The sequence below is a fragment of the Trichoplusia ni genome, chromosome 4 (genome assembly GCF_003590095.1).
Source record: "Trichoplusia ni isolate ovarian cell line Hi5 chromosome 4, tn1, whole genome shotgun sequence".
Lineage (NCBI taxonomy): Eukaryota > Metazoa > Arthropoda > Insecta > Lepidoptera > Noctuidae > Trichoplusia > Trichoplusia ni.
This window is the reverse complement of record NC_039481.1, coordinates 1,020,117-1,046,726: the sequence shown is the minus strand read 5'-3', so window position 1 is coordinate 1,046,726 and position 26,610 is coordinate 1,020,117. Positions and strand designations below refer to the sequence as shown.

The window sequence follows — 26,610 nt, the reverse complement described above, 5'->3', positions numbered from 1 at the left end:
AAAGTTCTCAAGTACTGGGTTTTTAACCTCATAAAAAGTGTTTGTTTTATATTGTTTTTTACTTTGACTGTTGTTTAGCCGTAGATTGCTGGAAACCTTGTCACCAGTCCAGCCACTTCACCTTTTTTAGTACCTATCTTTATTTTTTCCTTTCGTTTAACTCTTGTCCCTTTTATACTAATACTATATACCTGAAGAGTTTGTTTAAACGAGTCTCGAGAACTAGTAAATTGCCATTAGCTGATCAAAATTTATGTTAGAGCATTTTTATGGAAACAGAATATAAAGTATAACCGCGCTTATACTTAAACATTTTCTATATATTACATACATGCAAACACTTCAATTTGATAAACACGGTACAATCATTCATCCCAAATAGAAGATCGACAATTCCAAAATAGGACCATCGAAACAGTTCAATTCTAAAATCCTAGTTAAATATTCTCCGTCGGTCAATGAATCATTGATTTGTCGTTCCAAACCGTGCGGGTTCCGTCCAACAGTTTGAGCATAATTCCGTGAATTCCGGAGCTCCGCGGAATCGAGCATTCGCAGCATCCGCGGCATCCGCGATTGTGGCTTGTGCCTGCAATTGCGCACGACCGGGAATTCGCAATAATGTCTGTGCGGAGATGTATATTTTTAGACATAGAACTAGACCAGTTAGCACTGTGGTCTAGTATTGGTTTGATAATTGCATTTTTGTTGTGCATTTCTTTCAGTTATCTTAGGCTGAAAATAGAAGGCAAAAAATTGATGCCTCTGGAAAATTGTATTCGAAATTTCGTAAACAGGTAAAGTATTTTGTAAACAGGTCAATTAAAAAAAAAACATAATAATTTTAAATGAAATCCTACATTGAATCATGAAACTGTAGGATTACCTACTTCTGTAACTATGAGTGAAATCGATACTCTTATTTAAGAAAAAAATGACGAGCTACGTGTGTCGCTCTAAAGCAAATACCATTAAAAATGCACGTAATCACTAATCGACCGTCATTACGAAACAATCAGAATTATCTGAGCTAGAGTTCAAGGCTCCCAGACACATAACAGCATATGGCTACGTGACGAGGAAGTAGGCCGAGGACTGACCTTTTGAGGAAACGAACTTGAGGACCGACAGACAGACGCCCATTAATCAGACATTCGATAGCTTAAGCCTATTTCACGAGCTTTTCTTTGCCTATTTCACGAGCTTTTCTTTTCTAGATAGTGTATTTAGTCCGTTTGACTTCTTCAGTTGAATAGCGTGTTTTGCTGACTAATTGATTGGGTTTGATAATAAAAAGAAGCTTAAGATATCTTGGGCTGTTTTGAATTACGTCATGTTTTTATGCCTTCGTATTATTAAATGTTTACATGTTTAGACTGCAACGTTCTATATGACGGTCAGAAAAAAAATACTTGCTTTGAAAGTAGAGAGAACGCTGTCTACTTGCAATCTCTGAGATCTAGTTTTATTTTTTAAATAGGAAAGCCCTTTATTCTTTCTCAATACTGTATTTAAGCTGAGACCTCAAAGTAACTGATCATATACTTTTAATACCTTGTAATGTTTCGTTGTATCTCGCGTTCACTTATTGTTGAATCGTCATACCAGTATTGGCTGGACTGATAAGTTGTTAAAGATAAAGATAAAGATAAAGATAATTTTATTTGTCAAACATGTGTTTACATACAAATTAAGCATGCAAGATGTTGATACAAAAATTAAGCACGTACATGTTTTGCCTATTAAGGCATACAAATTTTTGTTCTGTTACAAGTTCATGGTCTACCCATACTTACCTTTAAATAATGTTTTTGCTTATACAACCTTCTTGTGCCTCCAAACGTATCCTCAAACAGTCTCATATATCCGCATGCTTACCCGCCGCGTAACTAACGCTAATCCCAACGATCTTTTACCCTAAGTTTACGACTTACAATGAAGCAAGCTGAATAATAGCGCAATCTGTTTACACGTTGAACTGGGGAGACGTGATCAATTAACTTTAGGACTATGTCATGGTTGTAGAACTGGCTAAGTGGGTCTGTAGGGATCTAATTAGTACTTTTGAAAACATGAGAGATAGACTATGAGGGAGGGTATATTGCAAAAGGAAGTGTTGTAAATTGACGAACATTTTTTTTTTAATAAGTCGGTCGTTTTCACCGTTAATAAAAAATTGAACCTTAATATAGTACTATTGCTGGGCTAAAAATAAATAACACCTTTTTTAACAAAGTCTTTAATTAATAACCGGATTGGTGGAGAAAAACGAAATGGTTCAAAAACAATTTCTCATCATAATAGCTCTCCACGTCAGTCCTCATATTTTTGACCATCTTTTCAGTTTTATTTCAGCAAACACATTCATCCCCAAGCTGACACAAAAAAAAACAAATGTACTACAACTCAACATCTCGCACACGATCTCATCGACGCTGAAGATATATCCAATACGAATCGTGGTACCTTGATAAAGTCGTATATCTAACCAGGGATACCTAGGCATCCGAATTTGTATTCATTGTGCTACTCCACCTGTACCACGAGATCTCAAACGATAACTGCTGTATGTGAAAGCGGGATGGCGTGCTCGTGGTACGAGGTGATGTCCTGCTTGCACAACGTATTATGTGCAGCTTAACAAGTAATAGTAAGTGGACTGAACTAGATTGTGTCCCAAATTAGCAGTTGAACAGTATTTGTCGGGACTCGTCCAGTGTGGTTATTCTTTTTACGATTGTTCTTGTATACGATGTTATGTTTTGGAAGTTTAAAAGGTGTTTTTATGAGAACTAATTAATTTTCTGTGTGTGTAAGACAAGGTATAAGATGCAAGTCTATTGGTTGATAATAAAAGCCTATATTAATTATTAATAGTAACTTCCTTTAGAATCGTATTTAAATGGTGTAACGTTTTACTCACGCATATTTATCGGGAATGTCCGTCTAGTTTCGAGCTTAACCGGTGCTTAATTATGAGCTGACGCGGCGCCAACCCCTTAAATAAGAGTGAGTAAAATGTAACATAATTTGCGTCCTTTGCTAGGCATCCTGGTGGAATCGTAGCAAAAAGGTTTTAATGTTTTGTTGTTTAATGTTTAGCTGATACACTTAAGTATGAATACGAATATATTTGTTATATTGATCTAACAAATTCTAACTAAAAAAGTTTAATTTTCTGAACAAAATCACGTCCATCTAGATGTCCACATATAAAGCACCGTTTTCAAATTAGGGACTAATCTTGAATTCCACTTACCTCGCCTAAAACTGGACTAATTAACGCGCAATGTTGCACCGGGCTGCAAGACACGTACACGTCCAAAGTGTAACAAACCGGGACAAACAAGGACAACCGGGACACATCAGGATATTTCGGGATATTCCCGGGTATTCCGGGCTTACTGTTACTCGGTCAGGACAATAGTGTAGCTATTGTATCGGAGGTTCGCGTGCCCCATTATCCCGGAATTAAGAGCAAAGATTATTCTGGTCTTAATAGTTAGATAAGTAATATTAATTTGTGCTTCAGTAATAATCTTGTATTTCTATTAAAGTAATGGTTAGAGTAGGTACGTAAGCGTATTACACAGAAATGAAATTACAGTTATTGTCCTTTTATTTTCACTGTAATATTATGAGTGTGAAAATATGCGAGTGTGTTTGTAGGTGTATGTGAGTATGTTTGTAACCTGTTCACGCAAAAACGGCTAGACCGATTTTGATGAATTTCTTTTTGTGGTAGTTGTCACCTTGGATTAAGGTATAGGTAACCTTTATTCGAATTCGTTAAAGGAGGCAAAGGTTTTCTCTCTCAGCATGCGTTACTAAATCCATTAAGTCCATTACGCATTATTTTAATTCAAAACATTTTTAACGGCACTAAGCAATTAACCTAAGCGTAGGCTTCGATTGCGTCATCAGACATATTCACCAAATGTCAAGAAATTAGTATAATACCTAAGTTTTGTGTTAATCGTATTTATAGGGATTGCCCGATTAGTTTCGTACCAACCGGAGTCCTTAATCTGACGCAGTGGGATGGTATAAAATATATAAACTAAGAAATAGTCTACTTTACAGAAAACCTACTTATAACATGACACCCGGTGATCATCATATTATTTTTGAACTATAATAGCAGGCATCATAACATAATGACAAAACTCTTCCGAGCCAACAGTCGATTCTCATAACGCTTTATAATGAGGTCTAATAATAAGGTCTGTAATAACAGGGCCAAGTCCAAACATTAGCATTAACAAGCCACTGTAAATCACTCGAGGTCTCCCAGATGTTATCTGTACATTGTACATAATGTAAAGGGCGCCACTGTCTAACGACCGCAGCGACGAATAATTTAGCTGTTATGACGTTTCAGTGATTTGAGTAGTTATCTGAGTTAAATGTAGATATAGTATATTTATATCTAGACTTTACTAAACTACACTAGACTTATTATACAGCTGTAGAGTTTGTTTGTATGAACGTGCTAATCTCAGGAACTAATGTTCCGATTGGAACAAATCTTTCAGCGTTAGATAGCCCATTCATTGAGGAAGGCTTTAGAATATATACCATCACGCTACGATTAATAGGAGCAGAGCAGTAATTAAACAAGTAACAAAATCAGGCAGAAGATGGGTGTACTCTAAAACAATTAATCCGATTTTAAAAATCCTAAGTTATGTCTTCATAGTAACGCAGATGAAGTCGCGTGCAACAGCTAGTTTACTTACACACAAATATTTATCAATGGTCGTAAGTATTGGTAGAGTTTCTGAGGTGTTCCAACCGTGGTTAAAGTTACTTTCAGAAAGTTCAGTAGCCGTTCATGCCATTGCCCGTACTCCAAAAGGAATGAAAAAAACTTGGTGGTAGGAGCAAATTGACAAGTAAAAGTGAATAGTTTAAGTTAAAACTGCGTACATTTGTGACAGAAAAGTACGTTTTTTTGTAATAAAAATTTTTGCCTGTATTATTTAAAAATATATATTACCATTAAAAATATGGCTTGAATTCAGTAAAAAGCAATAATGTTCTGTTCTGGACAGACCTAAAAATAAACCCTTTAAAATAAAAATAAACGAAATGTATGAAAATGTGTGAAATTAAATACATTGTTTGAGTATCCATAAAGGATTATTTTGAAAAAATCTGGTTGCTTTATATCGCGTTTTACTTTTCAAAGCTTCGGGCTATTTCCTTTTATGTGACACCATTAGTGTTCAAAAAGGGTTCAAAGGTTATTTCAGTAATTTTCCTTTAATCCCTTAATTTTATAAAGCACTAATATTTACTAAAATTTCATTTAATTTTAGCTTCATGTAGATCAACTAGATTATATAAAGTTGTCAAAGTAATTTTATAAATTGACAGACATAATTTACGTTTTCCATTTAAATTTTATTTATCAATTGTCGTTTAACAAAAACACAAAGTGGTAGAAAGACAACGTTAAAACAGGGTAATTTCGCTCAATTTTAATGAACACCAAAAACACAATTAAATATAATTCAAAACCTACGCAAGTTAATTAAAACAGCCAAGCTATTGTTTTTGTGTAGTACTTTAGAAAATAAACAATAGAGCAAAATCTACATTGTAGATTAATCCTAAACAAACCAGCTTAAAGGAAACTCATAAACGACTGGAATATAATAAACACACACCCGCAGGCCAAATAAATACAACCCTATCGGAGCAAACATTGCGTTTTTCTAAAGTAGCGAGGTCCAGCTGAACCACAGATTTAACAATTTGGACTTAAAACCAACAACATAAGGGCTAAACTTTAATAACAGTCTTTCCCACGTTGTCGCCTCTCAGCATAGCGATGAATGTGTTCGGGAGATGTTCAAAGCCATTAACGATAGTTTCCTTCACTTCGATCTTGCCCTTTTCTATCCATTCCTTGATCTGCGCGAGGGCGGCGCTCTGCTTCTGGAAGTCCCACTGCGTGAAGCTGAACGACTCGCCGGTCACCGAGATGGGCAGGCGCGGCTTCTTGCGCGGCGACGAGTTCTTCCCGTACATACTGATGGAGCCGCAGACCGCGACGCGTCCGTTCTCGTTCATACAATCCATAACGCGTGCGGATAAAGTCCCCCCGACGTTGTCGAAATAGCAATCGATTCCGGGCGTAATGGAACGTATCGCACCCCTCACGTCCTTCGTCGTTTTATAGTTAAACGCGTGGTCGAACTTCAGTTCGTTGAGCAACATATCCACTTTCTCGTCGGTGCCGGCGAACCCGATGACTGTGCAACCTTTCAGTTTAGCGATCTGTCCGACTAAGGAGCCGACGGCCCCCGCGGCGCTCGATACGCACACGACGTCGCCTTCTTCGGGCCGGCATATTTCTAAGAGGCCGAGGTATGCAGTCATGCCGGGCATTCCTAACGCTCCTACAGCATAAGATAGGGGTAAGTTCCCGACCGGTGCGTTGTACGGTTTTATGCTAAATATTTCGTCGGGTTCCCCGTTGAGAACTGTGTAGTCACGCCATCCGGAATGTGAGACTACATTCATGGTGGCCGGGTAATCGGGGTGCTTGCTCTCGACAACTCTACCCACTTGGAAGCCGAATTGTTCGTACGGGACGCTGCGCCGGTCGGCGAACGACCTCAAGTAAGGATCGGTGCTTATGAATGAGGCTTTAACGAGAAACTCGCCTAGTTTGAGGGGCGGAGTGTTGTCGTTAATTATTTGGTAGTCTTCTGGCTCCGGTAAATAGTCTCTGAATTGTCTATTCACTATGTATTGGCGGTATTTCATTTTGAGACACTATTAATTTGTATTGATAGGATTGTTTACGGAATCTACTTGATTTAAATTACATTTAATAGAGTTTCTGCTTTTTTTTGTGAGCTTTATTCCTAAAACGTTTAACAACTGACGGAGTTGAGTGTAGACTGACAGCGAACAGCTATTAACTGTCATTCGTTTTGAAATGACAGCGCGTTTCGTTAATGCACTGGGAGAAGGAGTTTTAACACAAAGTAGAATTTACGTTAGTCTTGTAAATGAGCAACATAATGTTCCCTAAATTAAGCCGAATGTTCCCGAATTTTGTAGCCGTTTAATTGTTCCTTTACACAAAAGCTCTTACTGTTAACTCACAGTTTTGGAAACGTGTTTTATAATTTAGGGACTACTTACTTATTACAACAACCCTTAGTTTTAGGTCTTATAATCTAAAGTACGGTATTATTATTTATGAGCAGCGCTACCTAAATTTTTTCACTTTCATATATAACTTGTATATAAACTAAAAAAGAACATCAATCAATATGATAGCATTTTTACAAATAACAATAATGCAAGATGATTGAACGGTATACTTCGGTCCGGAAAACATTAACGTTAATGTCGAAATGATTGTGAAACAAAAAATACTTATCGTACCCTCAAACCTACTCAAACTATGGGATAACATGTCAATCCATCCGTCCCTCGTCAGATGTAATGGGATCTAGCAGAGTAGGTATATATACCTATGTATATATACTACGTCCAAACGGGAATATATAGAAACTAGGAAAGGCGGATTTTAAAATGGCGTGAGGTTGGCGTGAGTTTTAGAAGTATACTTCTGATCACAATTAAAGGACTAATCAAGTTTTCTCTGTGCTAACTTTATGAAATGATAAAATTTGTGAGGTTGTGTTGTTACATTGGGTAAATTTAGGATTTGATGAATCGATTTTGGAAATGATGCTATCAAACACAAGCCACATTTTGGGTGTGTGATAGGTTACTAACTCAAAAGTACTATCCAACGAGGTTGCCCCGTATTAAATTGTGAGTAGGGTGAATTTTGTGTTAAAAATATATTGTAAAAAATGGATTTTGAGAAACATTGACACTAAGTCCTTTAAGAATATTTAAACGAACTATAAAATATGTAATTTGACACTAACGCAAATCAGTTCGGCAATAAGTAAAAAGTTTTGGCGGTGAAATGTAACTTAAATTCTGAAAACCTTTCAACGTCCACATATTCGTAGTAACGTTTCCTGTGTTAAATTTTATACAGAAATTCTATGAACTGTGACAATGTTCAGTGACGAGTGATTCATTCAGTGTTTTTTATTCCTAAAGCCTTGTTTGTCATAATTTTGGTGAAAAATGTGACTCATGACGGTTTAAGCGCGATCATTGTTTTTCGTAGCATTATTTTGCTACATTATTAGGTTACAACAAAACTATGTGTGTACTATTTGAACTTCCTATAAAATACAATGTATCAGATAAAAAAAATCTACATTAGAAAACTGTTACCTGAAGTGGGATATTTACTGGCTAGTATTATTACTATTTTGAAAAAAACCGGGCAAACGATCCTAAAACAAATGGATTTCCCTAATTCTGTCCTGCACCAAACGGTTTATATTATAACCTAAGCTCTATTAGAACTATGGTCATAAATGACCTCCAATGCAGTTTTACTTCCGAGCCATTGCCTCCATACATAGGCATATAATAATTCAGTATCAGCTCTTAAAGTCGGAAGCGAGACAGCACTATTCGTAATATAGTACGCCATCTCTTTCCCACGATGGCGACGTGCTTGAGAGCTCGTGAGTCAGGCACAGGTGTTGGGAATTGATAAGCTGCCACGTATTTCAATACAAACGTTTTTGGTTGAAAAGTTTCGCGGTGAAGTTAAACTTTACGATTTTGTAACTGAGTTGTGCTAGCGGTGTGGCTTTATGTATAGTTAGATACAGTTTTAGTAACCTTTGTGAAAAATTGTTGTTTATTATTTAAGAGATTTATATTTTAAAATCGTCTTGTTTTTTTATATTGATTGTGGTATAAGTTATTACTACGTTCCACTATGAAATGAGGTGTAGTGGTCAGATAGGAAGTCGCTTTTTGATCGCTTCGTCTTTTTATATTATACAAGTAAAAGGTATTCGGTTGAATTCCGTTTGTCTACAAGTTGACCAAACGTAGCAAATAGCTTTTGAAATTCTTTGTCATAATGCAGTATATTTGCCACCGAAAACCAAACACGTACGTCGAAACCAATACCCGTAATAAGCATACTAATTATATTGCCGTCCCGCTCCCACACCTTGCATAATAACGTTAGTTATCCCTAACTACGCCTCTGAGACGTGGCCTATTTTTACCAAGGGATCACCGCGACCTCATAATATTATCTTAAAAAACTATGTCCATATTACATGAGGGCACGTCCCAAACCTCTGCGGTATTCCACCTATATACCGTTACATAAATCATTACGCTTATGATATTAAGGATAAAAAGAGGCCTCGAATAGGAAACATGTCACGTACGAGATGTAGAGTAATCTATATCCCATGTTATTGGTCCGTTTGGCCCCAAGCTTGTCCGAATTGAAAACTATAAGAAGTCCTCCGGGGGGAGATGATGAAATATACTGCTGGACGCTATTTAGGATGAGATATGGTTCCTTGGAGCTAGTCTAGACAGGTGAAAAGTAAACTAGGAAGAGTTTATTTAAAACCTTTTGTAAGTTTCAGTTGTTAAGTATATTATAATGTTAAGATTAAATTTGAGTATAAACTGCATGTCCTTTTTTATTAAGTCAGATAAAAGAAAACTTTAAATATAAAATTCTAGCTACTGAATTAAGCGTGGCACCGGAAAAGAGATGACGTCATACCACAACAACGAATGCACTAAAGTATTATAAATTCTGTTTAAACCATGCACAATAGTCCAATTCAAAATATCTCAACAAGAAAAATACAATAAAGACTAAACGCCAAGAGCCGACATGTTTCAGACTTTTGCTCGCGACTGTACAGGAGACAAAAGAGTCAAGTTATCTTAAGAAAAACTTGTACATTCGCACACAGACTACAAGCGTAAGTTGCCGAGAAAAGAGCTACAAAATGGAAAGAGCAAGACGGAATTATACGAGTATTGTGGGTGAGAAAGGGACGGTGATATCGTGTGTCGTGTTTTAGTCTTGGTGACTTACACTGGCGAGTAAAGCGGTATGATTTACGGTTTGTGGTGGCGACAGTTAGTCGAGCACTTGTCTGGTGAGGATTCTGCCAGGGAAGGGTGCTCCACTCCGATAGTTGGGAGAAATAACGTTTGAGGTCACTCGAGATGTATGACAGCCATAAAACATTTAGCTTGTACTTGACTACTTTCGAGGCAAAAACTATAGGCACTTATTGAATTCTGTTGAGATTCTTGTATTATTTGGTACATTAGTGATGTCTTTTCAATGAACTTTTGACCAAAATTACTCATGAAGGCCCAAATACGGGACAGTTTCTATAAATTATTCCCATATAGCGACATTCGCTCTATAATTCTTATAACGTAATCCCTTGCCGTACATACTCGTAAATGTTCGAAATTCAGACTTCATATTATTTTTCTACAGCAACATGCACCCAGTACCTACTAGAACTAAATGAATTTAGCAAAAATAATGACGGCATTTCGCAATTCTCGCAAACAATTTACAACAACAATTAAGCCCTTGAATTCCATGTGAGTAGTTACCAATTACGTTTTGGGTATTTTATTTAATTTACAATATGATCATCACTTTTAATTTCTTTAACAATCTTTCTGGGCCTTTACCATGAGAGTTGCCGTTGTGCGAGCAGGACGTTGCTATCTACAGTGAGCGCTATCTCGCTTTCACACTGTCAACTATCCTGGTCTGAGACTTGTTAATACAGGTACAGAGTATAATCATATTTCCTGGAAGAGCCGCATGTAATAGGAGGTGTGTTTATCAGATCTTCCGATACCGGGAAGTTCCAAGACTTAGAGACAAAACACATTTCGACGTTACCTGGAAACTAGTGCAAACTCAATCTTCATGTATTTTAACTTCGATGTCGTAAACCTAGATATACGGATAATACAGGATATTAAAGAATTGTATGAAAGATTGCCATACTACGCAGATGACGTAGCACGGTGATTCAGGTTTAGTCAGGAAGAGTCTGAAACTACCCATTTCCTCCGCCGAGGGAGTGGGTTTTCATGAGGATTCCCCCGCCTTACCAAAAAGAAGGATCTTACATGAACAAAATATGCATGAATTATCGTTTTATTTAACGTGATATGTCTGTAAATACCCCAAATATTGTAAAAAAACCTTAACCCATCATTGTTACCAGACTTGGTTTGTTAGAGATTTCGAATTCAGATTCTAAATAAACGAAAAATATACAATATAGTTCAAGTACACAACTAACAAAGGATGTTATAAAGTACATAGTTGTGAACCAAACATTAGCTTCATAGTACATCCTACCCCAAAAAGATTACACGGTAAGCGGTCCGATAGCGCGGCTGTGTGCCAAGGGTACGTCGTTTGGTAATTTTAATATCATATTCCAGTTCTACACTAAGTACTCAAAAACTCTCAAAATATTAAAATTATAACCGATAAATAACCTTAATATCAAACAATGAATAAGCAAGAATACAATTAATGAAAACCAGATTCCAATTTCAAAACCGGGACTGCGGAATACTCGACGAAAATTAAAAAAGCACGCTCAACAAATCGAGAAGTTCAGTGTAAGAGTACGTCAAATCATTCGTCGGGTAAAATCGTCTCGTGTCGAAAAAAACAGCTTGGAATCGGTAAAAACCGGTAAAAACCAACTAGAACCGGTGGGAACCGGGGTCGGTGCCAAGTTTCCGTTCCGCGGGGATGACTGGGCGCTCCCCGCTCGGAATGACCCGTTCACGCAAGAAGTTTTGGACACGGCATAAATTAATTGCCGCTTTTTTTGACTGCGAATTTAGTGGTATTTACGGAGTTCGAGTAGTGTTAAAAAATGAGAATTGCACTATAAAAAATATAGTCGACGGTGATTTTGTAAATTTTATAATTGAAAACTGAAATATTTTTTTACTCAGTTGACTTAGTTTTTTTTTTATTAAAAAAAGCTGTCTAAAACTAAACAAAATAAAAATCATAATAACATCGTTAATAAAACTTAGTTTCGATCAGCAAACATTTGTTAATGTTTGTTTGTGTTTATGTTTGTATAAGTTGTGTAAAAACAGACATTTCGTACAATCGTTTGTTCAAGCTGGCGTGTTTAATCGCAGAATATGTTTGCTTTGAAAGTATTTATTGAAGAAGAACAATTGAAAAAAAGCTATATTATTACTGGCCCTTTTGTCTGGATAATTTACTTTTAGTGTTTCTTACGTATTTGTTCTGATAGAAAAATAAATATTTATTAAACAGGCATATAAGAAATAGTATTGAAGTTGTGATTAAATGTTACACAACCCTGATATTTGGATTCAGACATAGTCTACGATGTCTGTATTTCGTCACAATACGGATGCCGACATACAAATGTTTGCCCTAATGTCTGGCGAATTCATTTTATTTGGTCAATCTGAAAACACTACATTAGTCCGTTTTTAGGCCATTCATTCAACTACAACCGGACTCCCTTTTTTTCTAAACCATTGAATACAAGGCACACCCGCACTAATTCAATACAAGGAGTAGGAAACTATTTTGAGAAGGCATTGTAAAATTAACGAAGTTTGTTGGCCACGCCATTAGGACGAGTCATTATTTCCCCATCAAAGTGCCGCATCCAAACATCCCGTGTCTCATTTCCAGTTTTCCGTCGGCCTACTTTCTTGCATCTGCAGCTCTTTTGTGCGATCCAAGTGCCTTTTACCTGCACTAGATAGTAGATGTCTTAAAGTTACATTTATTTTTCTCGAATCGTTTGCCTGTGTTTTGTTATTCCAGATATTTTCTATTCTGTGGCATCGGCGTTGGCCGGTGCAGTTTATGCGTGTAATGGGATTAAAATGCTTCACGGTGTACGGATGTTTGTTCTGAAAATGGAACTCGTATTCAGAGTTTTTAGTTTGAAAATAGAATTTAGGGTTCGAACGTTTTTTTAATAAAACTTTATGAAACTGTTTGCTTTGTGCCAATTTCCTGTGTTCGTGTTTGTGAAAACTGTGTATGAAATAAAAGTTCATTAATTGCATTTGCATATAAATCTTACGAATTACTCTCATTAAAACTTCCTTTAAATACAGTAATAGTGAAATTTCCTCGAATATTTACGTGAATTCGTTTTGAAACTCATCATACAACGTTTAGAAACATTAAGCGCATTAAGTTTTAACTCATTTATGAAATACTAGAGAAAATCTGAAAATGTATCTACGAAATGGTGGTGAAATTAGTGGTGGTGACTATTTAGAATAAGAGCGATTCAGTTTCACAATACTGAGTATTTCGTACAAACAGGCGAAAGATACAAATCGTATGTGAAAAGTTAATTTATTAGTCACTCAACTAATTTATGTCCCTAACAACGTCACTTAGCCTCGTAATTTATTTTTAGTATTTGTGATATGTAATGAAATCATTTATTCTGTAAGTAGTTATAACGCCAGCAGAAATACATCATACGTGAAAATTCCAACTGTCTAGCTGTTACGGATTACGAGATGCTGCCTGGTGACGGACGGTCATATAGACAGACTGACAGACAGATGGACAGCGGAGCCACATTTTATATTTGCTACTTCTTTGCTATAAGCACTTGTGTTTTGGAATTCAGATACAACGAAGGTACCACAAACACCCAGGCCCGAGACAATGTAGAAATGTGATTTTTTATATTGACCCGACTGGGGATCGAACCCGGGACCTCAGAGCTAGCGTTACCTTGAAACCGGTGCGTGCGCCACTCGACCACGGAGGTCGTCACAATATCTTCAGCCCAGATGTCTACTATACGCCCATACAGAAACTCGAATAGTTAATTATTATCTTCAAATTAATCATAAAACAGACTAACTATTCACTATTCACAGTTTAGTGTTCTGCCTACCTTAAGGGAAGTATTTTATGGTTTGGAAAAGGATCGGCGTTTCCCATGGGAGCCATACGTGACTAAGGGATTTTACTGTCAGGCACTATGTGACGCAGGTACACCAGATGGCTTTACAAATTAATGTTTGTATATTTAAAGTTGTGTCCGTAAAATGTCCAAAAACTTGTGGTTGGCAGCCGATATCTATGTCAACATAAATTATAGTTGTAATAATCCTTCCTGTTTTGCAAGTTGGCAGTTCAAATTGCGTTTAATTTATAGACATTTGTTACTATAGTAAAAAAATCTCGTCAAACATTGATGTAAATCGATTTTATCTTTTTATAATGAAAACTGAGTCGTATTTAAAAAAGAATCCAATTTATTCGTACAAGTTCTTTGTTCCCTACGTAGTATACGTATATACGTATATTTTCCATGGAACCATTTCAGACTCTATTAAGGTCAATTCAATATTATTATAAAATTTTCAATACTTATAATTATGATAAAAATATCTCCAAAACTTTCAACAGTATACGCTGAGAAAAAAAGTTAAGGAACTATGTGGGAGACAATAGGTCAGTAACAAACATTCATTGCCTCAAAATAGTCAAAGACATACATAATAATTACAATAAACACGACCTACTTGGACAAAATAAAGCTCTAGTTTTAGAAAAAGTTATAAAAGGAACAGAAATGAGTAAACAGTTATTCGGATCTAGATTCGGCCACACCTGAAAGACCACACACCCTTCAGTCATTCCCCTAGTGAGCCTTTCATAGATGAATATTAATGAGAATTCGTGAAGTTATTTAGCCGTGAATATGCTTGACCTCCCCTGTATATCTTAGGTCATTGTTACAAGGGTAATGCAAGTCACTTTGAAGAAGAATTGCAAGAAACTTCATAAAGAATAATCGTTTACTCACGCATATTTGAGCTTACGCGTCAGCTCATAATTAAGGACTCCGGTTGATTCCGGAACTAGACTCGCAATCCTGATAAATAAATGCATCATTTAATAATTAATCATTCCCACGATAATCACTATCAAAGAAACTCGTTATTATTTATCTTGCCAGCGTTGTTTTCATGTATACCTTTTAAATAAAAGCAACTGTAATAAAATGTATTGTTTACAAGAAAACCTTTTGAACTAATGAAACGATTCAATAAATTAATTATTGAAGCCAAGCAGTCTGTTTCAATTCACATGTTACATCGTTGTGTATCGATCTTTTTTTTTTATCGAAATAAAAGACATTTAAAGTGGTTATTACCGTTTGTAATGACATGTACCACAAGGGAATAATTAATGAACACTTCATTTATCAATATTTTTTTATTCTGAGTCCAATTTTATTGTCATGACTAACCCTGAAATATTTTCTGGCAACAATATCCTACTATTGCTGTACTATCAAATACCTATAAGTATATTTTTAAGGAACCATGGTGAACGAAAATAATACATTTATTCTGCTTTTTGATACTTCCTTTATTATTCCTAAATCTCCGCTGAAATATGTAAAGCTAGAACAATACTAATGTTATACTGTCTCTATTAGTAAAAAGTCTCCTGAAAATAAAGATATTTTAGAAAGTTCGTTATTTATCAATTTAAACACTTAATGGCAACAGCTTTAAATCAGTCCAAACAAAAAGTACTACTAAGAACAGCCACAATGTAATCTCAATAATGTTGTTCCAGCCGCAAGAGATGAAACGCAGACGGAGCGGGGGTCGGGGCGTCGCGTGACGTGTTGCTCAGCCATGCCCGCGGACGACGTCGCCACCATGCGCTACGTACTCTTCTGCCTCCTCTCACTCTCCTTCAACAGAAACTTCGCGTTCGTCCTCGACAAACAGAACCCGTACTCGCAATTCCGCAAATGGAACGCTGGTCTCAACGGCACACTCGAATTAGAGTTCAAAACTGACCAGCCCAACGGTCTAGTTTTGTATACAGACGACGGCGGTACTTACGATTTTTTTGAACTGAAACTGGTCAACGGAGCGTTGAGGCTGAGGTACAATTTGGGAGGCGGCGCTCAGATAATAACAGTTGGCAACAACCTTAATGATGGACATTGGCATAAAGTGCAGGTGAGTTACCTAGTTACATATTTTAAAACTAGAGCATTGTCATATCTCGTAACATCGTTTAGGTTAGTTGTTTTTCCCGAAATCCCCAGACTACGTCACAATATCTGTGGTGGAGATTATCCTCAGATTTCGTACCCAAATAATTAATACCAGGCGTTCAGAACATTTGAGGAATGACGTATGGCAATGCCTCAAACGGGAACCTTGAACCCTTCGGCATTTCTGCTCACAAGGCCTTTAATAAAGTTGCCGCCAGTAAATACATTGGGATCGGCGCGAAAATGCGATAACGGTTGACGTCACATTGTAAGCCCTTATAATGAGGTCCTGTCAAAATACCCTCTCAATTTTACACGATTTTATGTATGGACATGTAAATTATTGTAAATCGGAATTTACTGATCACATTTTATGAGGTCGTGGAATTGCATAGTGAAATTAGACGTTTATTGGGTCGTGATCGTTTATCAATGATAAAGTCTTTTACCAAATTTTCTTCTTCTTTTATTCTGTTAAAACATTTAAAAAGGTACAGACAACAATCAAGTTCGTTTATTAATTTAACACAATCGAAAAATATTTATAAATTAACTGGTTTTAAGTTGTATTTCGACTGAATAATTATGATGCTAAAAGCCGAAGCAATAAAATATGCTTTCCACTTCCAAAAAGACAACTTTACAGAACAGCTCCATGCTAGCATATGAAGTTACATAGGACATCAAAACGACATGTCCCAACAAACATTGTTCCCTTGTAATCTGAGAGTGCAGTTAGATACTCCTTGGTTCCTACATAAGGACTCAGAAGCTCTTATTTTTCAAGAGACGTTTGTTTTCTTAAGAAAATAAATTTTGTACCGTGTTTCGTCGAAACGTCACGTACGAATGTGTCGACTTTTAGCGTTCCTAGATAGGTTTAGAGAGTGCCTAGTATAGTTCTGAGTGTCTAGATACAATTGTTATGTAGTGGTATATTCTACTGTAGGAGAATTCTTCACTTTAAAATTATTTTGGGAATTGTTCCCGAAGAGATCGTGGATGGTTATAGAAAGTTAGGTTTTAGTGTTTTGTAAACAGATCGTATTAGTAACTCGCAAGTTTTGCGTCGTCTTTAGTTAGTGCTTTTAAGTAACATACACTTAATAATATCATATTACAATTGTGTTGCCATCACGGTTCATGAGATACAGCCCGGTTTCAAACGGATGGACAGATGGAGTCTTCAAATAGTACTTAGATCCTACCATTTGGGAGGGAAACCTAAAATCTTTTTGGAATGAATGTGATTAAAGAACCAGAAATCTAAAGTACTAGTTAACGCTCGCTAACGTTCCTTAGTTTAAAAATTAGCACATTAACAAAGTCCCTCTTTCCACCAGGTGGCACGTCGCGACGAGCACACCTCCCTGACAGTGGACAGCATAACGCAGAGCAAAACGTCGCGAGGGAAGGAGTTCGTGTTCGGCAAGTTCAACAGCAACTCGGACGTGTTCGTCGGAGGGATCCCGCCCTCGTGAGTCCTTTCACCTTCACATACATAATATTTATTTAGGGCGGACCGAAGGACCACGTGTACAGTGATTGATAACAACCACTTAAAACTGAACCCCTCGATATTTCGTTTAATGCGAAAAATTAAAGCAATTTTCAAGGCTTCGTGGTCGAATATATTTCATTAATCAACTCACGTGTTTTTTGGAAATATAATACCTACTTTAAATAAATACGGCAATTTGACCTTATCGTTTCACCTTTCATTACACAAGTCTAGAAATTCGATTTAATCTGTGAATTATTGTTTTATAGTGCTGCAATAAGTGCCAGTTCGTAATATACATTTTTATCGGCCATTTTCGGGTCAATGACCCACATAAGCCTATAAGGCCGGAGATTTCTAGGGAAACTTTATATCCGCAAGAAAGGTTTAATTGCTAGGGTTTTGTAAATTGAGTCATGGATGAAGAGATTGCTTTCGTGTGATATTAGCTGTAATGAGGTCAACGACTTAATAAAGTTGCGAATATTAAAAAAAAATGAATATACGACTATTACATAGCAGGGTAATATAAGAAAGAACAGTAAGCACTTGAAAACAGATAAAAATATTAATTAATTATTTCATTATTAGGTATACCGAGATACAGAAAGAAATATCATACTCATATACATTTCTCATGGGTAGAAATCGAACCCACTAACCACTAGACCAAAAACTAGCATTTTGTATTCCAGCCACTAGTGATGAAGAACAATTTGTAATCACTAATTAATTCGGCTATCAGCTTTTAATACAAACGTTGGCCGACTGACATTTGTCTTGACAGCCAACACTCATTTGTGTCCTGTCGACAGCTGTTATTGTGAAGTTACAATTGATGTTGTAAAACTAATTTATAGGATTCATATAAATAGTTTAGATTACGTAAGAGTAAATGCTTAACAATGTCTCGAACAAGCGTATTACCTACTAGCTGTTGCCCGCGACTTCGTCCACGTAGTTAGAATTTTTCCCGTTTTTTCCACATTTTCACAGCCTAAAACCTTCCTCGATGAATGGTCTATTCAACACAAAAATATTTTTTCAATTCGAACCAGTAGTTCCTGAGATTAGCGCGTTCAAACAAACAAACAAACACTTCAGCTTTATATATTAGTATAGATTAGATAATCAGACACCAAGTCTGTTTACATATAATGTAAGTATAAGTACATTACAGTCACCGTGCTATTTTGTAACGAGAAGAAAAATGACAATATTTTGTTTGATTATCACGAGATATCTTAGTTTAGCGAAAAGTTAATTTCAAAATTATAAAATCGGTTTGTTTTACTATAACTATATGTATAAACAGTTAAAATTAAAAAATCAAAACTAGTATTGTAGCTCTTTCTTTATTAATTTATTGTATAAAAAGATAAAATATGCCTAAAATGATAACAATATCTGTACAGCATATTTAATTTAACATAAAGTCTGATTCATAGTTTAATAAAACAATATAACTCTACCCTCCGAAATCAGTAAGTCGTGCGTACATGAAATCATTCGCTCGTCGCTTCACCTAAAAAAACAAAATGTTTCAAATTGAACAATCAAGCGCTTTGGAATTTCGTCCGAATGTAACGTATTTGGTAGAATTTAATTCACGTATGCGATGTAGATCACGTATTTTATAAAACTACACAATACTGTAATTGAAGCGACATTTTAATGCACATTTTTCGTGTAACGGTCTAGTTTTTTCAGAGTAAAGGTATAAAAATTATATTCTGCGTTATACTTAACTATTGATTGCCAGAATAGCCGAAGGGTTGATAACCATGCCAAACCCACAGTGCGCGACATGTCGCGAGATCGATTCCCTGATCCACGAAAACATCATTTTTCCTACTTCTTACAAATTTACCAGTCGTATGCATATGGCATACGTTTTAAAGAAATTTTATGGTCTGTCGTTCTGGATTAACTCGTTCACATATTTTTAATATTCGGTAAACATTTAATGAAACTTTAAATAAATAAATAAACACATGATCATCCATGTGTAGCTAAATGTAAAAAAATATCAAAGATTACACCCATTCAAACTCTAAACAATACACATACTATAATAATCCTGAGATAAAAGGAACAAAACCAACGGTTAAACTGAGTTCAATCCTAACTGACGGATAAGTTGTGAACAAATTGAGAGATTACACTTGCTTTTAGTTAATTGCGATTAGTTAACTGGGCTTAGAGTTGTAGTTAACCGTTCGTGTGTTATGTAACTTGCATCTTAGGACTGAAGGACTTCGACTTCTGGGGAATGTACATGGGGTTGTTGATTCGTTACAGTTAGTAAATTTATTTTCATTTTACTTCCCTAACTGATGAGACTGCAGGTATTTGACCCCGTGGTTAGAAGATATAAGTTATGATTTAGGTATACCTGCCCGGTTTTTTTTTTCACATTTTCCATTATACCTTAGCTCCTATTAGTCACAGTGTGATGGTTTATAGCCTAAAGCTTTCCTCGATGAATGGTCTATTCAACACAAAAAGATTTTCAATTTCGACCAGTAGTTCCTGAGATTAGCGCGTTCAAACAAACAAACAAGCAAACTCTTCAGCTTTATATATTAGTATAGATTGCATACTCATACACCAAAAAGTGATTTAGGCGTACTAAAAAAAACAGCACAATCGAAATAAATTTTCTTAAAAATGAGTTAAATAATTTCGAAAAACAAATTTATACGACGACCATTGCTCTTCTATGCATCGTTCCTAAAGTGGCGAAGAATTTCACATGAGTAACAAACAACTCCAACTATTTAACAATTACAAAACAACATTCAGAATACGCCATTACTCTAATCGGTAAACTCGCAACGATCACAGATTTACCAATCGAATCTCGTATTTTCCCAATACGATCTTTTTCTGAGCACATACATTACAAACTTGAACTCTTAGGCCACTACGCTAAAGTTGAAATTCGTATGGAAAAGTTTCAAATATATCGGCTCATTCAAATTTACACTTTAGATTTTTTGTGTTAAGGTTTGAATTGAAGCGAATATTTTAAAGTAACGAATGCATTGAGGGTTATGGGTGGCTATTCAGTTAATTGGTGTGTCGAAAACCGTTAGTCTAGTATATTTCGATTCGAGAGCGACGCGATTGAAATTTATTCTAGATTACATTTGACATTCGTCACTATTAAGGGCAAAAGTACAAAAAATAATCTATTTTAGAATATAAAATTTAGTAGTTCAGTAAAAAATTGAAGTAGTAAAAATATGAGTCTGACATGTAGCTAGGAATAAATCAATAAATTTAGTTTAGCTCTTTACAATGAAAGACTTTTCTAAAGGTAAGGATTTTCTTATTTATGTAGGTAAAACTAGCCTTTAACCTGAAAATAGTGAGATCACACTAGTACACATTTTTGTTAGTATTCGTCACATCTAGCCCTTTGTTAAGGGCTTCTCTGCGTATCGAAGGACCTATTAGGACCAGATACGTGTCCTGACTCCTTAGCGGGTAAGGTCACGGCTATTGTGTTGACAATGCTATATTTTTTTTGTAAGAAAAGGTCTGTTGATAGGCTCCATTTGGGTATTGAGGTATTGTGTGTAATCTTACGACTTTGGAATAGTGACGAATTTCGTTGCTTATCTAATATAATTTTTGGTACAAATAAGAATTTTTGAAATTTGTTGGGATCATATGTGATTTAATTTGATGAACTCTTTTAATTCAGGTCATATAGCTGCAGATATTTTAAGTTGATGTTACAATTTAATTCTAATTGCTCTTCAAGTATCAAAAAGGAAAAAAGCTTGTCTATTCAAACAACTGTATGACCTTTACGTAAACCAAGTTTAATATGTTCAATCAAAAATAAATTGAATTAAGATTAATCTTATTTCATATCAATTGAGTAGATTATACAGAAGTATATTACTTGGGAGTTGGTCCTTGGAGTCGCGAGACGTGACATCTGACGTGTTCGCTTGTCTTATTAAATATTTAAAACTAGTAATTTAATATTCCTTCGGAGGAATGAGAGGCAGCCTTTTATCTTTTATCGCGAGAATTGAAATATTTTTATCGGAATTAAGGTTGAGAAATCTTCTTGGAACTTGCGCATTCAATTTTATTATAATATATATGCTCGTGCAACAAAACTATGCCCTACTAGCAAAAATCTTTGAAAAAGAGCAAAATGTAAACGGGAATCTACAATAGAAAGTTATAGATAGAGCCTATATTTTAGTCCCGGATTTTAACTGAAACTTGAATAACGTTTATGAAACTATGTAATTTTACTCCTTCCACTTTGGGTTAAGCAGAAGGGAGTGTAAACTTAACACCCGTGCTGCTTTCTTTGCCGTTTTTGTACTGGGGCCACGGAATCCCTTTCGGACTATCCCGCTGGCGGCCTGTACCTTTGACTCCCAAAGTAAGGGTCTACATCATTTAGCTCGCTGTCTCTCTTCAACACCCGGAAAAGTTCTATTTAAGCAGGTGATGCAAGATCAACATTAATAATAAATTGTACTTCAATGAGCATTTGTCGAAGTATCCCATTTGTAGGCAAATATTGAGTGGATAGCTACAGGCTTTGATGTATGTTATGAGGCCCCTGGGAACTTTAATAGCTTGAGCAAGATTTAAATAGATTTATATCACTTACATTAATATACTAAAATTGCCATAAAAATTAAATGTTGTGACAATATTTTTTATGTTGTTTTCACCAAAGTGAGTAAACGTGAAACAAGGTCTTTTAGAAAATTACACCAATTTAATTAAATAAAGTCGATTTCGATACAGTGACCATCGATATAGAGACGGTCCATATTACCCAATGTTGGTGCCTAATAACAAGCTTAATCTGTCTGTTTGTAAGAAACCTGTAGTCTTCATAACGACTGAGCCTATTTAGAAAATATTTTAGGCAATTTCTATTAAAAAAAAATTAAAGTTCAAAGATTAATGGGGCAAAAACTGACTCTTAGAATTATCTATCTTAAAATAAGAGTCTGTAAACCAATGGCCATAGTACCATAAAAGCAAGTGAATCCACGGTCTCATCTAAGTAATAAACAATCTATTGAAGGTCAAAGTTACGGTCGTCGACATAACATGAGGTCTGAATTAATCACACGGCACGCCACTGGATATCGATCACAAAACCTACCATTATTAAATCGATAGCTTCCACGAATGGTAGAAATAAAAATAAAGGTAAATTTTGTTTTAGTAATTTTAATAATAAATTGTTACGTCGCGTGTTTCCTGTGTAGCTCAATGTTAATAGTGATGCAAATCAATGCAATTGTTTTAAGTGTTTATTTAATCGGTAAGTCTAATTAATCTAGATTCTTGACAGTAAGTTAAGCGAAAATTACTTTCATTTTATTACGTACTGTGTATTGTTTTTATATTTGTAATCGTAATCACTTCTTTACACATTGATTTGTCCTTGACAAATATTGGTTTGGCGTTGTCAAAGTCATGTTTTTCTTAGATTCTTATGATATTCAGAAAATCAGAATAAAAATGATTTAAATCATTCGAAATATATTTTCAACGGAAAACGTTCGAAGTGTAAAGGTTAATATTGTTAATGGTTCCAATACTTTACAAAAACCTATTTTATCATATTTTTAATCTCGATCACTTTCGATATTGGTTCGATAGTTGTCAGAAATGAGGTTCTTTTGATGTAATGATGACCTTAATCGAAGACTAACGTGTTCTCCTTACAGAAATTAAGTGTGTAACGTCATAATATGAAAAATAGAGTCGTGCCCACGAATAAAATCTAGTTCAGCTTGCACCATATGCCCTTAAAGTACAAATGGTGTAATTGTGGGAGCGAGATAGCTCTCTACACTGTCTGTAGCTACGTCTCTCTTCCTCAATCAGTTCTATTTTTTGGGTTTTCTAGTATACGTTTAGTTCCTCGTGCCAATCAGGTGACGAAAGCAGCTTAGTTAAAGTAGACTAACAATAGATTGGAAGTAGGCTATAAAGCTTTCTGTCTGAAGGTCGAAGGTTCAAATCTGACCCACTTAGTCTTTTGTTAACCACTTTTTGCAAATGTTTCGTTTTAATAGGTTGAACCTTTAGTTTTTCGGGGCTGAATCGATTTTTAATGTTTGTTAATAAAAATGCTATCGCAGTTTAGATCTATTGTAATGTAAAAGGCTTAGGTAGTATAGTTTATTAGGTTGTAATATTATACGGTAACGTTAGGTTTTAACTTTTATTAAAAATCTTTATGTAGGTTAATGTTTATAGGTATACAATAAAGGTAAACGTGTTATTGCTTTTGATTAATTTGACAATTTAAAGGTTTCGTAGACCTTGTATTACTAGCATCAATAATACTTAGAACAAAAAAACCATTTCCTAAAAAAATCAATTCAAAAACTTCAAACTAAAAACACGAAACAAAAAAACCGTCAGATAGAGCGTACAACGCCTACGCGTAGCAATCGACGTAGCATTACATAACTACGTCGTAGCGCTGTCTACACCGTAGCCGGTATTGGGTTTATTGCCTCCGAATTGTGACGCTAAGTTATGTTGGTTTGCACATAACATTGGTACGTTACCGAGTTCAATGTTACGTACCCAATTTATGAAGCTGACTTTGATTTTGAAATGGCATTTCACATTCTTGGGAAAGTTGTTACGTAATAACGGAAATGCTTCGATTTTGTGAAGTTATATGGAGTGTGGCATTAAGTTTTATGCTTGTTTCTTGTTTTTAGATTATGAGCGCTATTAGAATGTATTATACGCACTCAAAACATTCAAAGTTATGATACGAGTTTCTTTTTCGTAAAGTGCTACAATATGTTTCACTAATTTCATCATCCTGTCATTTAGTGCCGCACACCGTAGTGTGACCTACTTTACCCAACAATAGCGATCTTAATCACAATATACATTTTGGCAAACACAACATCTCAAGACGATCCCAAAATCACTGTTTACGGCCACCTTTCACAAACCAAACGACGATCAATTTATCTCAATAGTCAAACTGAGGGATAACATAGCGCACACATAAATCCGAATATAACGTCATGGGAACGACAATAGTTGGTAACACCTGTCGTACTTCGCATAAATTGTCGGCTTAGAGAGACGCGACTGACAAACGGTCTTACGATCGACGTCGATTATCCGAGCTGTTTAATCGCTCGATATTAGAGGTGACTCGATAACCCTAATCTGCTGTAGTAATTGGTTTGATGTTACATTGGTCCTTAGGTACGAAATCTGGCGAAGCTTGTTATGTGTTATTTACGTCTTGAGAAACATGTAGGTAGACTGTCATAGGCAGTATTTCATTTCACTGAAATTGAAATATCTAGTAATAATTATTAGCCTGGGTTTTGACTAGAGCCATTTATGGTCATATTTATTAATTGATAATCCGAGTCAGTTTATTAATTAGTAATTTAAATGTTTGCTGTGATTGCAATTGCTCTTCTTTACATTCGAATTTAAAATTAAAAACTTTTAAATTGATTTACTTAACAAGATCTCCCTGTTGAACAGCGATTCTATATTCAGTTGTTTTGTAAACTACAACTACAAAGAAACTGCGGAGAAAGGATACAGTGACCTCGATTGGCCCCGACAACTGGGCCAAGGAGTATTACTGATGAGGCCATATCGAGATCAGTCCTCTCTAGAAACTACTTTGTGAAAACTAGCGTTGGTCCTTTTGTTCGACTTTAAGTTTTGTTTACTTTTAGTAGTAATCGTTGAGATGTGTTTAGGATCTTTTGACTTATGATCCATTTACTTTATTTGCAGTACACATGTTCTAAAGTAGCAATTTATAACAAGGACTCTTAACTAACAATTCCAAAGTTCATACTTTACCTTAGATATACGTATCTCGGTAACTATTTTCATTCATTGACAAACCTTTTTGCTACTATAAAAAGGAAAATCTTGTATACTCCCACAATTTACCGAACAGCAACCTATGTGACGCCACTATCAATAAAATCGGGAAAGGTGTACGTTCACACACCCACATTTTATCTCTATGAGTCGCACGTAGGCGGCTCTACCATTTAAATGTTTGAGTGTAGGTGTGCCAATCTTACAACGACCTCAAAACTAAGTTTGGATTTGCAACTTCGAATCGATACGGCAGTTAGAAGTGGGCCACAAATTGAGTTCTGATATAAACTTAGATCAGGTGTAAAGTATGGTTAAATGAGTTAACTCTCATAAGTTATAACTTTTTTTTTCGAAGTTATTTTTGTTTAAATTATTTCATCTTAAATTGTAATTAGGAATTTAGTTAGTAACCACTATTTATAGTGAGGATCACTTTTCATATAAAACTATGAAACATTCTAAAATCTTCTTAACTTATTATATTCTATTTCTTCTTCATCAGAAAAGGTCAAACATAGTAAAAATATATTCCTAATTAAAATAGTAATCTTAAAAAAATATTTCGAACTCTACAATTGATGCAACAAAAACTTAACGATCCTCAAATCCGTGCCATTCTCAAAAGATCACGTCTGATCCTCTGGCCTTGCACACCACCTGAACCAACTGTGTGTGTGATACTCGTAGATATTGATTCCACGCTTGCGGTGCGCTGCTCACACACATAACTTACCCGCATCTCTACATAGATTCAAATTGAATTACTAATTTAAAACTATTTCGGGCAAAAGGTTTCAGATTAATTGAAAAGTTATTTAAAAATATTTGTTTATATATTAAGAGCCGTTTAGTTCTGAAATATGCTGAATTTATTGGTAAGAAAAACAAATGCTGTATACATGTAGTCAGTTGACGACTCTCACCCGGAACTGTAATATTTCTCTATATCAAGCTTTTGTTCTGAACTTATTTGGAAGGTCCCATTACATTACAGAAAATACGAGCTATAGAAGTAATAACCTTTTACGAATATCATATATTACGTAAGCATAATTGTCTTATACAGTGAAATAACACATAACATCCCACGCGGGATTGGTTGTCTTCTCTGAATAGCACAAAAGATGACACATTTATTTATGTTGCTCGAATTGCCGCAAATAAATAAAACCCGGTCCTTTGGTCACAAATAAATGTACGTTTACCGCTTACCTATTCCAACAA

The 26,610-nt window shown here is 35.5% G+C and overlaps 1 protein-coding gene and 1 pseudogene across 1 annotated transcript in view; one reads left to right on the top strand and one right to left on the bottom strand.

Moving 5' to 3' along the window:
• Nucleotides 1-26,610, top strand: part of LOC113492458 (neurexin-1) — a 169,168-nt gene that overhangs the window by 11,888 nt on the left and 130,670 nt on the right. Inside the window, exons 2-3 of the mRNA XM_026869907.1 lie at nucleotides 15,563-15,957; nucleotides 17,339-17,472. Of these exons, the coding sequence (XP_026725708.1) occupies nucleotides 15,625-15,957; nucleotides 17,339-17,472 (467 nt within the window). The 5' untranslated portion in view covers nucleotides 15,563-15,624. The remainder of the gene's footprint in view (nucleotides 1-15,562; nucleotides 15,958-17,338; nucleotides 17,473-26,610) is intronic.
• LOC113492459 lies at nucleotides 5,386-6,946 on the bottom strand (annotated as a pseudogene).